The sequence below is a fragment of the Ursus arctos genome, unplaced genomic scaffold, assembly GCF_023065955.2.
Source record: "Ursus arctos isolate Adak ecotype North America unplaced genomic scaffold, UrsArc2.0 scaffold_21, whole genome shotgun sequence".
Lineage (NCBI taxonomy): Eukaryota > Metazoa > Chordata > Mammalia > Carnivora > Ursidae > Ursus > Ursus arctos.
The window spans coordinates 10,667,636-10,683,613 of NW_026622886.1; the positions used below are offsets into that span (position 1 = coordinate 10,667,636).

Consider the following 15,978-nt stretch of genomic DNA (forward strand, 5'->3'; position numbering starts at 1 on the left):
TGACCCACGCTTGCATCCCTTGAATAAATTCCACTTAATCATGATGAATGATTTTTTAAACATATTGTTGAATTTGGCTTGCTAATACTTTGTTGAGGATTTTTGCATGTATGTTCATCAGAGATATTGGCCTGTAATTTTCTTTTCTTGTCATGCCTTGGTCTGGGTTTGATATCAGGGTAACGCTGGGCTCATAGAATGAATTTGGAAGTTTTCCTACCTCAGATTCTCTCAAGTTTTTGTTTGAGAGACACAAAAATGACTTTGTTTCATCTTCCTTTTTGCTGTGTCTAGAAGTCTAGGTTGGCAGGGCTTTTCTTTTTGTCAAACTCGAATTGCCTCTGGTCTAACCACTAGTTATCAAGGGAACAATATCTTTAATTCTTACAGAAAAAAATCTTAGACATCATTAATATTTCATTATATGTGGATAGACATAAACTCTTCATTTCCTAAAGTTGGGAGTTGGAGAATATAACCATGGAACCCCTACTGAGAAAAAACCCCACTCCCTGCCCACCTCTCCCAGTATACAGAGATCAAAACGAAGAAAATGATTATCGGTGTTTGGAAGTTTGAAAGAAGCCAGAAGTCACAAAATGCCTTCAGGGAAATGGGTTGAATTGACAAAAGGCAATTCCTAGAGCAAAACTTGATGTTTGCTGCCATTCTCCAAGCTTTAAGGATTTATTTTCCCCTCTCCTTTTTTTTTTTTTAAAGATTTTATTTATTTATTCGACAGAGATAGAGACGGCCAGTGAGAGAGGGAACACAAGCAGGGGGAGTGGGAGAGGAAGAAGCAGGCTTCCAGCAGAGGAGCCTGATGTGGGGCTCGACCCCAGAACGCCGGGGATCATGTCCTGAGTCCAAAGCAGACGCTCGACGGCTGAGCCACCCAGGTGCCCCTCCCCTCTCCTTCTTAAACACATTCATTCATTCATTCTCTCTTTCAACAGGTACTTTTTGAGCTCTGCTAAGTGCTAGATAATGTAAATCCTGATAAATTAGACATGGACACAGCCTACAAGGAGCTTTCAGTAGAGCAGATGACAGGGACACAAACACCTGTACCAGAATGAGATGCCAGAAGAGACGCATAGACAAAAATCTTTCTCAATTCAGTGGAGTGAAAGATTACTTTGGGGAAATAAGGCGGTCAAGGGAGAAGAGAATCAGGAAAAATGCCTCCAGGAAGCAGCATTTGACTTATACCTTAAAAGAAGGAATTTGGTCGTGTTGACATGGTGACAAGGGACAGGTGATAAGCTTTTCTGGGAATCATCATCCAGGAAAGAATCAGCACGAACTAGAGAGTTAGGCTAAATTACACGTGCAAAGGAGCAGCAAGAAAATGAGAGAAAATGCCAAATTGCAGATGGCCTTGAATGCCAGGCTAAGGAGTTCTGTTTGCGGCCAGGGCTTAGCTAAAGCATGTCTGAGCATTCCTTCTAGAGCGATAAGGGGAAAGCGTGGGTATCTATCTGTCTACATCTACTGGGGATCAGCTCTGTGCCAGGCCCTTTGCCAAGTACTTTATACACAATCTTTCTTTAAATCCTCTTATCAGTTTACAAGATAGGTATCAGGATCCTATACAGCCAGGTGTCTTCCCCCCTTATCTTTCGCATCTTTGCCTCCTCAGGGCGGTGTTGTGGTCATGACTTGGGATGTCAGATTGACCATTAATAAGGCAAATCCCTGTCTACCTCACGGGGTTTGAGTAAATGGTAGAAGATCCCCCAGCTGCTAAGTACTCGGGCCACGACAGGAAGCCGCCCCTCTTGCTAGGTACTAGCGTGGCACAGAACTGGGGCCCCGCCCAGTCGCAGGCGATTGGCCACCCGAGCCCTGCCAGCTGAGGAGGCGGGGCCGTGCCAGCCGAGGGGGCGGGCCGTGGGCGGGTCCCCGCGCTCGCGGACCCAGAGAGCGGCGATTGCGGCCGCCGCGCGCTCACAGGCTGCAGGCCGTGTCCAGGCTGAACTCCCGCTGTCGCGCCGTCCGCCTGAGCGCTTCCTTCCATCATGCTGTGGAGGGGCAGCCAGGCGCTCCGGCGCTTCTCCACCGGCCAGGTGAGTCTGGCCCGGGCGAGCGTTCTGGCTCTCCCCCGGGGCTGTTATCCAGACCCTGGGGCCGGAGGGCCGGGCGGCGGGGCTGGGGGTGGGCATGGTGTTTAGACTTTGTTAAAAGCCAAGACAGCGTTTTTAAAACTGAGAGACTGCGGAGAAGGATCCGGAGGGAGTCTTGGGTAAGGCTTGTCAGGGGAGCCATTGTCTTGTCTGGGGAAGGGGCTGAGGATGCGGCTTTTGAACATCTACGGTCTGGCTGGGATTGACAGGGTGGCAACAGTCACTTGGCAGGGGAGACAGAGTCGGCTTCCTTTCCTTTTTTCATTTCAATCATGAGATCCCTGGTCAGGAGACGGAGCCGATACAGGACCCCGACCGTCTCTGGAGGAGAGTAGTATTCAAGTCAGCTGGGTCCCGCTGGGCGGCCTGAGAGGTGTGAGCGCTCCCGACTGGCATTCAGGGCCCATTCAGATAACGGCCCTCCGAGGTGTTGGCTGCAAGCTCATTTTTCCTGAGCTGCAGGCGGCAAGATTGCTAGGGTTACCAGGCGCTGCAGAAGCAACCAGGCTGGAACAGTATTAAACTGTAGCGCAGGAACCGAGCCGTGGCCCAGCCCCGCGCCTTGGAATTGCATCAGCTCCTCCAGAAATGGAAAGAGAGCAGACACGTTGCATATGGCCCCGGGCGAGATGCCTCCCTGCATCCAGGCTGACTCAAAGCTGTTTAGGGAAGAAAAAACAATTCATCTCATGTACATTATCGCTTTTATAGGAAGTCCATGCTTCCTGGGCCGTGAAGGAATTTGCTTTTTGATTCCTCTTCTTTGCAAAAGTCCTATGCGCATGTACACATATCCAGATGTAAAAAACTTGAAGGCAGAGAGAGAAGTCTTGAATAGCACCAAAAACCAGCTGAGCAGTGCATACATGGAAAAGCTTTTGTCTCCCAGACAGCCCCGAATAATGGGGATTCACTTTACCCCATCCAGTCCTAGTTATTTGGGGAGTATTCACCTTTTTTAAAAAAATAAGGAAAAAGAGACCTGCTCTTGGGGAGTTTTTGCTTGCTCTGGACTCCTCCTTAGCTTTCTCTTGCCACGTGGCATGTGGGAATATCTGGGTAGGCAGGAATCAGCAAGGACTGGTGCTTGCCTATTTTACTGGACTCCTCTGTCAACACCTTTCATTGAATTGTCTTTTTTTTTTTTTTTTTTTTGAGAGCAGAGGGATTCTTGAAGAATGCAAAGATGGCAATAGTGGGCTTTACATAAGATTTCAGTAATAAAAGTTGAATATCCCAGGTGGCGAATGACATAGATAAAAACGTGCATGTAGGAAAGCACCAAGCATGGTCCGGGTCAGGGGTCAAGGGTCATGGGTCTGAGTCTGGCTGTACCCAGGAGTACAAGTGAAGAGCAGTGACATTTGGCTGGGAAGAAGACAGGTTCTTCTGTGGCCAAAAGGAAGATGTGGAATGACAAGTGGAGTGCTTGGGATATTTTACTCCATAAAAAATGGGGAGCCATCCTCTGGATGGCATTCTATAAGAATTGTTTGAAATCAAACATGGTATAGCCACTATGGAAAACTGGCCATTTTTTATAAAGTTAAACATATACCTATGCTAAACCCAGAAATGGCACTCCTTGGTATTTACCCAAATACCTGTTTATGAATGTTTACAGAGGCTTTATTCATTATCAGCAAAAACTGGAAACTACTTAAATGTCCTTTCTTTGGTGACAGGATAGACAGTAGATAAATCCGTCCATATGAGAGAATCCTACTCAGAAACAAAAGAGGAGTGAACTCCTGATATGCACAACAGCATGGATGAAACTCAGAAACGGATGCTAAGTGTAAGAAGACAGACTCAAAGGGCTATGTTATAGATTTCCAATGATCTGACATTTTAGAAAGAGTAAAACAATAGTGATAGAAGGAAGTGGTTGTCAGGAGCTGGCCCTAGAGGAAGAATTGACTACAAGAGATTGTCTCTCAAAGGACAGAAAGGAATTTTGGGGGACGATGGAACTATTCTTTGTGTTGATTGTAGCAGTGGTTAGGTGACTGTGTGTCTGTCAAAAGTCACAGAACCTTACACTGAAAAGGGTATATTTTACTGCATGTAAATTATACCTTCATCTTTAAAAAGGCAAAAAAAAAAAAATCATAGGTGCTTTTGAGTTTGGTATTAAAGCAGAATGAAAAAAAAAGAACTTAAAATCTAGCAAAATCCAGTGGGAAAACTAGTTTATAACAGTTCCTGATAGAATCGATTTTTCCATTCTCTGTCTTAAAGAAATGGACTTAGAAATGTTTAATGATTTCGGCTTAATGACGTGGCTGGATCTTTTTAACCACTGCAGCTATAGATAACAATAAAACCCTTTGTCTATTAGTTACTATGGTGCACCTCCAATATTTTGCCTGGTTCATTGCATCTTAACTTCTCCCCATGGTGGGGGTTGTTTGGCCTTCATATTTATTTTGCACTCTCCTATTTAGGTTCCTCTGCCAGGGTCTGGGACAAGTCTAGTTGCTGGTTCTGGGTTCATAGCCTGGTTCCAGAACTTGAGGTTACCTTATGATCAAGAGTTTGGATTCTTCCCTTCTTGGAACCAAGTACTGTCTTTACATCCTGGTTCTAGCAACCAGGTCCTTGTCTCTGAATTACCTGACCCCCTGCTTTGGTGTCTACTTTGTTTTTAGGACCTTCAAATTCAACTTCAAACTGTATTTATTTGTATATTATGTACTGAGCACTTGCTCTATCCTGGAGATATGATAAATAATAATAATAATAATAATAACAACAACAACAATAATAATAATAGATAGCATGGATATAGCACTTAGTATTCACCAGACACTGATATAAATGCTTTACATATACACTCACTTATCTGCTTAACATCTCAATGCGGTAAGTACTATTATTATGCCCATTTTACAGAAAAGTAACTGAGACCCAGAGAAGTTAAATAACTTTTTTAGAGTTTCACAGCCAGAAAGGATAAAACAATAAACAAGAAGTAAACAGTCCCTGCTTTCAAAAAAAGCCCATAGACATCCCTATTTTAAAAATCTGTTATCCTTTTTATGATAAAAAAATGTTGGCCAGATATCCAAGAAAGTCCTCATGAATACATTCTTTATATGATTATGCAATAGGAAAATCAAGTTGCACAAGTTTGTCCTTTACAGTGTGTCATGAGTTGTGTTTGAATCATACATAGATTTACATCTGTTGCCTCTATTAGTCTGAGGGTTTGTTACAATAAGTAACATGGGCTTTTACGCTATTGCAAGCTACATCCTGTCAATATATTGAAGGTGGATTACTAGGTCAGCTTTTATTTTCACTATCTGTTCAATTCTCAAACACTAGAGGGGTGCCCACCAGACGTTAATTCATGCCTCGCCTGAGTGTGTGTCAACATAGAAATAAGACAGTATCACTCTCCTGCTTAAAGTCATTCAGTGGATCTCACTGTCTTCACAAAAAGGTCCAAAATATTTGATATAGACAAGACTCTCCCTAATTGGTGTTTTGACTGTCCCTAGAGTGTCACTTGTCATTACCCTCCAATTTCCAGTATTGAACCCACTTTGCCCACTCATTCATTTCTTTGTATATGCTGCCACCACCCCCCCCCCCCCCGGTCTGAAATTTCCCAAGGACCTCCCATAATCCCCACCCTCCTCTTGGCCAGCCCCTAAGATGAGTGCTCTACGATCGTTAGGGAGTTCTCTTCTTGGGAAGTCTACCAGGCTTCCACACCCACACTATGCTTTCCTGTCCTAGCACTATGATGTCAATATGTCTTTACTTGTGGGTCTTTCGTGCTAACTGGTCAACTCCTGAGGACAGGGACCAGTCTTCCTTGATCTTTTACTGTAGAGATCTCAAAGAAAAACGCCCACAGAAGCCAAACAGGCAACACAAGCGAAGGATTTGAACTAGAGGGAGGGAAAGGCCACGGCCAGCCAGAGGAAGGGGGCAGCTGCTGCTCAGCTCTAGCCGACTGTTGCTACATGGAAATGTAGACCACGGCTGACAAACCTCCTGATTTCTAAAAAGAAGTCAAAAACTCAGCCCACTAAGGTGAAACCCCCTAAATATGTTACCACAGCTCTTTGACAAATGCTCCGTGGGCCAAATAAAACATTCTTGCTGGGCATTTGATTTGCAATCCCTCCCATGCTCTGTTCCCAGAGCATGGTAAATACTCAAGCCCCGTGGGTATCTCTTGTACACTGTCAGGCATGATGCGGGGCACCATGTGCCAAAGGTTCCACAAGGTGTTAGGCACCTCGCTGTCTCCGAAAAATTGACTTTGCTTTATTCGTTTGTGGAAAGGCCCTTCATGTAAAGCTGTCAGTTCTCGCAGTTCCTGATGGGAGTAGCTTTGGCCTTATTTTACACCCTCCTCTTCTATTACGGTAGCACCTGCTCACAGAAGCACTTCGGATCAGGGCAGAATCGTAGCCTTGACCCTTTACGTTTTCTATAGAAAATTGTCTGGGTTTCGTTTGTTTGTATTTTAATCTTTGGAGCGTAATGAGAATCCACTTAATTTGCTTCCTGGAGGATTGCACCAGGATGTGGAGAGCCTGGGAATGCAACATTTAATAGTTTAAAAAGCAAAAGCTCTGGGGGTGCCTGGTGGCTCAGTCAGTAGAGCGTTGACTCTTGATCTTGGGGTTGTGAGTTCCAGCCCCGTGTTGGGTGTTGCCTGCCAGAGGCTCTTGCAAGGCTGACTGTGATCAGTAGAGAACCCCAAGAGAATAGCACTTACCACCCAGATTTAGAAATGCTGTGAGTCATTTTATGCCCCATCCTCTTCTTTCTCACCAATATAACAGGCACCTGTAGTGCCTCAAAGAATGTTCTCTGGTCACCAGACCCGCCCTGCAAATGAATGGTGCCCATCTCTCCTGTCAAGACCACCAAGGTATTTCTTTAGAAATCTGATGGAACTGTTTGCCACAAGTCACCTCTCAAACTGTTGTCATATTTTTCTTTAAAAAAAAGGGGGGTGGGGACGGACCTTCAACATAGAAAAGTGATAGAAACGTATCTACCGAAGCGAGACAGATCTGGGTTTGACTTCTGCCTCTGCCCCTCATTAGCAGTTTGTTTGATTTCCCTGAGCCTTTTGTATTCTCACTAGTAAAACTGGTTACTGTGAGTCCTAAAGACATATGATGAATAGTTGATACATTTTTTTAAAATTAATAAACAGAGCTCAGTGCAGTGCTGGGCTGATGGCACATTTCCAGTAGGAAAGATCCATCATCAGCGTTTTTTATCCACCCAGGTATTACCTATGGTATTATTATTAATAATAATAATAGCTAACATTTGTTGAGCATTCATTCTTGACACACGCTACACTAATGCATTACATGCTTTATCCTGATAAATCCTTATAACAGCCTTATGAAATAGATACTATTATTATTCAGATTTTAACTGGTAGGACCTGTGTTATGGGAAAATGATGGACACTAATAACCAGTTAGAATCTGAGGGCTGCCACTTAGTAAGTGTTTGACTCCAGGCTGTATCTTATCTTCTCTAAGTTTTAATTTCTTCATTCTAAAGTGGCTTAGGAATGCCTATCTCCAGGAGTCATTGGGCAATCAAAATGAGGTAATATATATGAAATGCCTGGCACATACTAGGGTCTCCTTAAAATGTTTGCAATTACTTCCAGCTCTGCTTCCTGACCCGAACTCCCCAGGGCAGAATCTTTTTATGTAGCAGGCAAGCGCATGCTCTCTATACAGCAGAGATTCTCTGACTTTAGTGTGCCTCTGAGTCAATGGGAAGCTTGTGAAAATGCAACTTCCTAGGCCCGCGAGTCTGACTCAGTGGATCTGGCGTGGGGCCCAGGGACCCACAGTCTCAGCACGTCCTCCTTGCTGATTCCGCCAACACGGCAGTCAGTCTTCAGATCATAGTTAGAGAAATAAGACCGAGGTAGAATATCCCAGTCTGGCTTTTGGGAATTATGCTAACTCATTGTAAACACACTTAAAAGCATAAAATGCGAGCATGTCTCAGTGTTGCAAACTCACCCTTGTGGCTTCAGCTTTAGCATTAAGCTCAGAAACTGTTTCAATGAATGTCGTATTTCCAAAGATACTGACATTTCTTTAAATACTGTCTCTCTAGGGGAGTGTCCAGTCTGGAATTGAACTCCAAGTAACATTACATTTGAGTCAGCTCAGCCTCTTGGCTCTTTTGCATTCTAAGAGTAGCATTTTAGAGGTCTTAAAATATCTGGTGTTGGTAGCGATGTGAGGTAAAGCCAAATTTTTAAGGTAGGCAGCATGTTGGTTCTATTTCAAGCAACAGCATTAATGATAAGATTTGTAGATGGAATATGTACAGAACATTTTGATGTTTTTGATAAGAATGAATGAAATAATCACGTATTATCTATAGGCAAACTGTGCTGTCATCACAGAGTTCATCTGTTTGCTTGAAAATATTTGTTAGATGTGGAAGCTCTAGGCTCTTTGGGGATAGAAACTTTGGCTGGCCCTGGAAAAGAATTTTTTAACTAAAACCTTAATTGTTTAATTATCAGCTTAGTTACAGGGAACATGCGAACCCATGTGCTTTTAAGTTCATGCCTAAAAGGGGTTGCTGTCTACACCCTTAATAAAGTGGGAAATAAGGGAAAATTGTTTTCTCATAATCAGATTTTCACAGTGAAGCTTGACTAATTTAGAATGACTGTCTGGAACATTAAAGAATCCCAGTTAGAGTGAAGGGGGAAAAAAATTCTAAATCCAAAGCCTGTGGAGCCGTGTTCTACCAGGGAGGAATGTGCATATGACGTCATGACCCTCTGATGACCATCTCTACACCCACCATCCTGCATCTAGGCTGTTCCACCTGCGGCTTTTCACGACGGTCTTAACAAGCATCATGTCAACTTATTACCCTAGCTTTGTGAAAGGGTTCCATTGGGGAGAATTTACAGGAGGTATAATTGCTTAAAGAGAATTCTTTAAGGCTACAACCCCTTAGTGCTACTCTCGTCTACATGGTATCTGTGTTTTTGGTAATCAATGTACTTTTGTACACCGTGTTAATCTTCTAAAAGGAAGAAAAAAGAGGTGGGTGGTGGTGGTAACTCATTTTGATTATCTTATTTTTAAGAACAAGGTAGGCTTTAGAGCCAGCCAGATCTGGGTTTAAATCCCACCTCTCCTCCTTTTTGCCAGTATGACCTTGGGGATATGGTTGACCTAAGACTTGGTTTCTTCATTCATTAAATAGTGTAAAATGGGAGATAATAAAACATGGTAGTTGCAGTGATTATATGAAATGAAATGATGTGCAGGCCTTAATTCTTTATCTGAAACCTGTGGGACCAAATATGTTTTGGGATTCAGAATTATCCCCATGTTAGAAAGTTAACATGGTACATAGACAGTATATTCCATACAATTCACAGCAGGGTCCGGGACCGTATCTGTAACCAAATACATTGATCTTTCTGCAGCAATACATATAGATATTCATATAGTCCTTATAAATACCATAAAAAAAGACTATAAGTAGCAGTATATCGGTTCAGGTCAAGTTTGAAGCCCAAAGAATTTGTGCAAACTTACAAGAAACCTATAAAGAACATTCCATTAGAGCAATCCAGGTTTTGAGGCCAAATGGATTTGGGCCATTTACAAGGATTTTGGAATTCTGGACGATACGAAGAAACGCGAAACTGTGTCTAGGATGTGGCAAAACCTCTAAGACATTATTGAAGCTTTGACTTAAACAGTACTTTGTGTCAGACACTGCACTGAGCTTCTTATTGCCTAATAAGGCCTCTACTTCAATCAAAATTTTGTGAGGTTGGTGTTATTATTCCTATTTCATGGGTGAGGAAAAAAGGCAACAGAAGTTAGTCGCTTGCTTGAGGCCACACGACTAAGATTTTGACCTCAGGTAGTCTAGCTCTAGGGTCTGCTTTTGACCCCCGTGTTACAGACCACATGTTAGCTCTTGGCCTCCTTTGGAAGTTAAGAGATGAGTCCAGCTCTTCTCTCTCTATCACAGGGCCATAAAAACATCGTCATGTTGAAACAGATCTTGGTCAGAGTTAAACTCCTTTTAGCTATGAAACTTACACTTACTTGGTAACATCTGGCTTCATCTCACCAAGGAGTTGGAATGGCTTGTAAAATATATGCAACCCCAATGATTATGATGAATAATCAGGGGAATTAGAGCAAAGGGGAAAAGAGGAATTCTTCTGTGTGAAGTTATTTTCACCACTATCTACGTATAATGTAGCCTGGGTCCAGCGTATGTCAATAATGTAGCTCTTTGAGATTTTCGTTGTCCTCAAGGCAGCTCGTTTGATTGAAAAAAGAGTATTTATCATCCATATGCCTTCTATCCAGGCCAATATCTGTCATCGTTGAATTGTTTCACAGGTTTATTTCAAAAACAAGCTGAAGTTGGCACTCATTGGTCAGAGCCTCTTTGGGCAGGAAGTCTACCACCACCTCTGCAAAGAGGGCCACCGAGTTGTAGGCGTGTTCACAGTTCCAGACAAGGATGGAAAAGCTGACCCGCTGGGTGAGTATATCTTGGAACTACTGACTCAAGGACTCTGCACTGACCCGTGCAGCACCAGCCCCAGCTCAGACCCCCTACCCCTCATTAGCATGTCTACACTTCTACTTCTTTGCCACAGGCCCCAAAGACCCAGACTAGCAACCTCCCCTCTGGGTTCTGCCACGTCCACTCTACCTGTTGAAAGCCTTCTCAAGCCAAGTCTACTTGCATGATAGATATAGACTCAATCCCCCCTTCTCCGTGGACCTCGAGACAAAGGTGCAGGGCCCCATCGTATTAAGAGTTTCTCCACTTACCTCCAAGGTAATCACCAGGTCCATCAGAGGAATTTCCAGGCTTATGTTTTTTCTGAACTACGCTTGTGACTTTCCAAAGGTGTTATAGAAGATCTAGAATAATGTCTGATTCAGAGGTTCCAGTGGAAATGAAGGGAGGGCCACTTCTAGGAACAGAAACTGATGTGGGATCATAAAGAATGCATTTGAGGATAGCCATCCTCAAAGCAAATCCAAAATGGGATTCTGATTTGCAATCTATACAGTTGACCCTTGAACAACACAGGGGTTAGAGGCCATGACCCCCTACACAGTCAAAATTCCACATATAACGTTTGACTCCCCCAAAATTTAACTACCAATAGCCTACTGTTGACCAGAGCAAGTCTTACTGATAATATAAGCAGTTTTTTACCACATTTTTTGTATGTTATATGTGTTATACAGTGTATTCTTACGATAAAATAAGTTAGAGAAAAGAAAATGTTATTTAAAAAATCATAAGGAAGAGAAAATACATTTACAGTACTATATTTTTCAAAAAAATTTCACATATAAGTGGGCCCACATCGTTCAAACCTGTATTTTTCAAGAGTCAACTATAGTTATGTTGAGAATAGGTGTTAAGACACAGAGATAGAAACAGTCTACAAACTGTACGGATAGGGAATCAGAATGAGCAACCAGACATCTTGGCTTTTGAATTAGATCTTCATAAATCACTGGTACAATGCAACAGATTGGTTGGAAAACACTGATCTGAGATAACCCTTAAATTTTATCCTTTTTTTCCTCAGGAGCAGCAGTTCTGAGGTTTATCCTAATTCTTGCTACTACTTTACAAACAATTATATTTTAACACTATTTTTCAAGAGTCAAGATAAAAAAAAGTTGGGTCAAGAACACATATGTACATATGAGTTTAATCACTTGATTGAGAAATTATCCTTGTTTCAAAAAAAGGTTATCCCAACATGGGGACTTTGGAGGGAATCTGCCTCGTGAATATAGACCTGGCTCCAAAGGCAGAAAGGGACAGGTTCCTATTACGGGGACTGTCTGTGCTATTATTATCTATTCTCACCAGCCTCGTGTGGGGGATATTTGGGAGGACTCATATTTGGGATATCGGATTGGCTGTTGAATAACATTAGCTTCAGTGACATAGAAGTCCATTTATCAAGTCTGAGTTGGCCATGAGAGTGATGGGGCAGCTCTATATTTATCACGTTGCAGGCTCCTGCTCTTTGTTGTTTCATCATTATCAACACTGGGCTTTCATCTCCTGGTCCAGGATAGCTGCTGTAGCCCTAACTATCAAGTCCGCATTCCAGCAAGCAGGAAAGGAAAGAGGGGAAGCAGAAGGCAAGCCTTTATTCCGGATATCATCCAGAAGTTGTACATATTAGTCCCACTTGTATCCCCCTGGCTAGAACTTGGTCACATGCCAAATCTGTTTGCAGAATAGACTGAGAAATGTAGATCTTATTCAGATTGGCTATGTGCTCAGCTAAAGTATAGGAATCCTTGCTAAAGGAGGAAGGGGGGCAACTAGCAGTCTCTGCCATGCACGTGAACTTCAGAAGAATTGCAAGCATGTGACTCTTAAAGTTCCTTTCCAAGGATGTCCTGGAAAACTTTCCCTAGTGTCTGGTCCCAGGACTGTGACTTCCTTTCTATTGGTCATGGCCATTTGGGCCACTGGCATAACATAGATAAGAAAAAATACCAATCTGACTGGTGGAGGAGGCTGGGATGTGGTAGAGATGTAGTTAACGGTATGTGTTTTGGGGTCATGGAATTAATTCTGCCTCTGCCACTTACTTGCTGCATGATGATGGGCAAGTTACTAAAACTCACTAAGCTTAGTCCAACAGATTATATGAAATAATGTATATAATGTGCACAGCCCTGTGCCTAGTTCATGAAAAGTGGTCAAAATGACAGTGGTTAACCATTCTTGTCAGAATGGGCAACTAGAGCAGCCCAAAATAGCCCTGGGGCAGCCACAAATCAATACAGAAGAATGACAGGCGGATGCCGCAAGCCTATCTCAGTGGCATAGATTTTTAAAATGAAGACTTCTAAGTTTCTCATCTCATTTTTCTTTCCCAGTCTAACCTTGCACAATTTTCTCCCAGTTTCACCTTTTTTTTTTTGCCACGATTATTCATTTTTCTATCATCTGAAAATGAGTTGTTTACAGTTGTTTGAATGTTTTATGAACATTCACATTTTGTAAACATTATTTTATGGGTCTCTCCCATTCTTCAAAGTGAATTGATCATGGCATTGGCTTAATGGCCAGATTCCTTCAGGACTCACTTAAGATTTGGAATTTAGGCTTTTTAGTGCAGGCATCATCCCATCCAAAGTCAATGCAGGTTGATGATCCAATGGGGGAGAAAGGAATGGAAGGCCAAAAATACAGATAAAATTGCCTAAAATGTAGTTGCTTTGAGTTGTTGGTAGAAAATTAACATATATGCTTAATATACGTAAGGTATGTAGCTAGTAAAAGTGATACCTTATTATGGAAAAAAATGAGCTAGTGCTGTCTGAGCTTTGAAGGACCGTTCCTTTTCCACACAAAGGTAGATGGAGCCATTCTTTTGCGAAAGGACATTTTCCACTGGAAAGAGCCTTGGACCTTCTCCAGTATGTCAAAACCCTCACGAGGAGCATGTATTTTCCATTCTTGGCTTTTCTCTTCCACTAACTTACCTGGTGAATTTGGGAGAAGGATCTAGACAAGCCCAGCTCAGCTCAAAAACTTTCTCTCTTCATCTTTTGGGATCTCACTGTTTGGTGGGGAGAATGTGTTCAAATCTCCAGTTTGCCTCGTGTTAAAAGAAAATAGAGCTACCCTATGACCCAGCAATTGCACTAGTGGGTATTTACCCCAAAGATACAGACATAGTGAAGAGAAGGGCCATATGCACCCCAATGTTCATAGCAGCATTGTCCACAATAGCTAAACTGTGGAAGGAGCTGAGATGCCCTTCAGCAGATGAATGGATAAAGAAGATGTGGTCCATATACACAATGGAATATTACTCAGCCATCAGAAAGAACAATTACCCAACATTTGCAGCAACATGGATGGGACTGGAGGAGATTATGCTAAGTGAAATAAGTCAAGCAGAGAAAGACAATTATCATATGGTTTCACTCATTTATGGAGCATAAGGAATAGCAGAGAGATCAGTAGGAGAAGGAAGGGAAGAACGAAGGGGGGATAAACAGAAGGGGGAATGAACCATGAGAGACTATGGACTCTGGGAAACAAACTGAGGGTTTCAGAGGGGAGGGGATGGGGGAATGGGATAGGCCGGTGATGGGTATTAAGGAGGGCACGTATTGCATGGAGCACTGGGTGTTATACGCAAAATAAGGAATCATGGAACACTACATCAAAAACTAAGGATGTACTATATGGTGACTAACATAACATAATAAAAAATTTTAAAAAATAATAATAAAAGAGACTTCCCTCCAGGAAATAGGCATGGGAAGGTGCTCGTGGTTTTCCATCTGCGCTAGAGGGTATGTCTAATCCGAATGCCGATGTACCAGCTCCAAATTTAACAAACGAACAAATATTCTTTAAATGGCTGTATCAGTAATAAAAGTATAATTTTTTTACCTATAAAAGAAAAAGCTTTCAGTTAAAATTTTAAAATGTTATCTAGCCAAACTTTTGAGTTTCAATATATTATGCCCTCAAATATATAAATAAAAATCACATTAGGAAAATGGATGGTGCATGATAAAATTGTAACAGGTTAAATCCTGGTCACAATCTAAATTGTTCTTCACCATGTTTTATTTGCAAATGTTTCTTGAAGCTGTAAAACCGCAATGTGTGAATCCATAGCCATATTAACTTAGGGCCTTTTTTTTTTTTTGTAATGAAAATAACTTTCTTTTTCATGCTCAGCTCTAGCTGCAGAGAAAGATGGGACCCCAGTGTTCAAGTTCCCCAGATGGAGAGTCAAGGGCAAGACCATAAAGGAGGTGGCAGAGGCCTACAAATCTGTAGGTGCTGAGCTAAACGTGCTTCCCTTCTGCACACAGTTTATCCCTATGGATATCATTGACAGCCCAAAGCACGGTTCCATCATATATCACCCCTCCATCCTTCCCAGGCACAGAGGAGCCTCTGCTATCAACTGGTAAGGATTTTGTTTAATTATAGAGAAGATGGGCCTGTTTCCACTGCCTTTGATCTTTCTGTTTTTTATGTAGGGGATCAAGAAAATAGGTATGCTTGAGCAATTGTGAGGCCCTGATTGATTGCTACTCTTGCATGAACTCCCCTGAGACTTATCAGTACTACATGGGCTAGACAGCATTTTCAAGACTAGTCTATGAAGTACTGGCTCCATTGGATAGAACTAGGTAATTGAGCAAGCAAAGGTTCTAGAGTCAGACAAGTTTGGTTTATGCTGGATTTCTTGATCACTGGACTTCTGAGAACCTTTTATGTGTGCTTTCGTGAGAGCATCGTAATCTCCAAGAGGGGATCTGAGTACACCACGTTCCCAAACTTATTTGACCATAGAACTTTTTTTCCCAGGAGCATCTCAAGTACATTTCAAGGAATGCTGAATTACCTGCAATTATCTTCTTTGTTCTGTCTTCTCCCATTCAAATTTAAGCTTCTTGAGGGAAGGGACTATGGTCTAACATTTTTATTGCCTCAGGTACACTGTAACTCCTAAATGGCACAGGTACACTCTTCTACCTTCTCTCCTTTACCTGGCCATCCCCCTGATTTCGCTCGGTGTCAAGTTATGAAACAGGCAGAGATCTACACTTAGTTTAAATGTGGTGAATGACATTTCATTGTATTCGGCATGAATCGATTTTTTTTTTTCCTCTTCTAATGCTACTGTGTGGCTATCTTTGCACTTAAACTTGTACTTTTTTCTCATTTCACATTGTTTCCACATGCGGAATCACTGTATCAAAGTATATGAATGTTTTTGGGCACACCTGGGTGGCTCAGTGTGTTAAGCGTCTGCCTT

At 42.3% G+C, this 15,978-nt stretch overlaps 1 protein-coding gene across 1 annotated transcript in view; it reads left to right on the forward strand.

Moving 5' to 3' along the window:
* The first annotated feature begins 1,912 nt into the window (after positions 1-1,912).
* ALDH1L2 (aldehyde dehydrogenase 1 family member L2) overlaps positions 1,913-15,978 on the forward strand; it is a 58,152-nt gene continuing 44,086 nt past the window's right edge. The window contains exons 1-3 of the mRNA XM_044384470.3: positions 1,913-2,069; positions 10,529-10,673; positions 14,889-15,123. Coding sequence (XP_044240405.2) covers positions 2,022-2,069; positions 10,529-10,673; positions 14,889-15,123 — 428 coding nt within the window. The 5' untranslated portion in view covers positions 1,913-2,021. The remainder of the gene's footprint in view (positions 2,070-10,528; positions 10,674-14,888; positions 15,124-15,978) is intronic.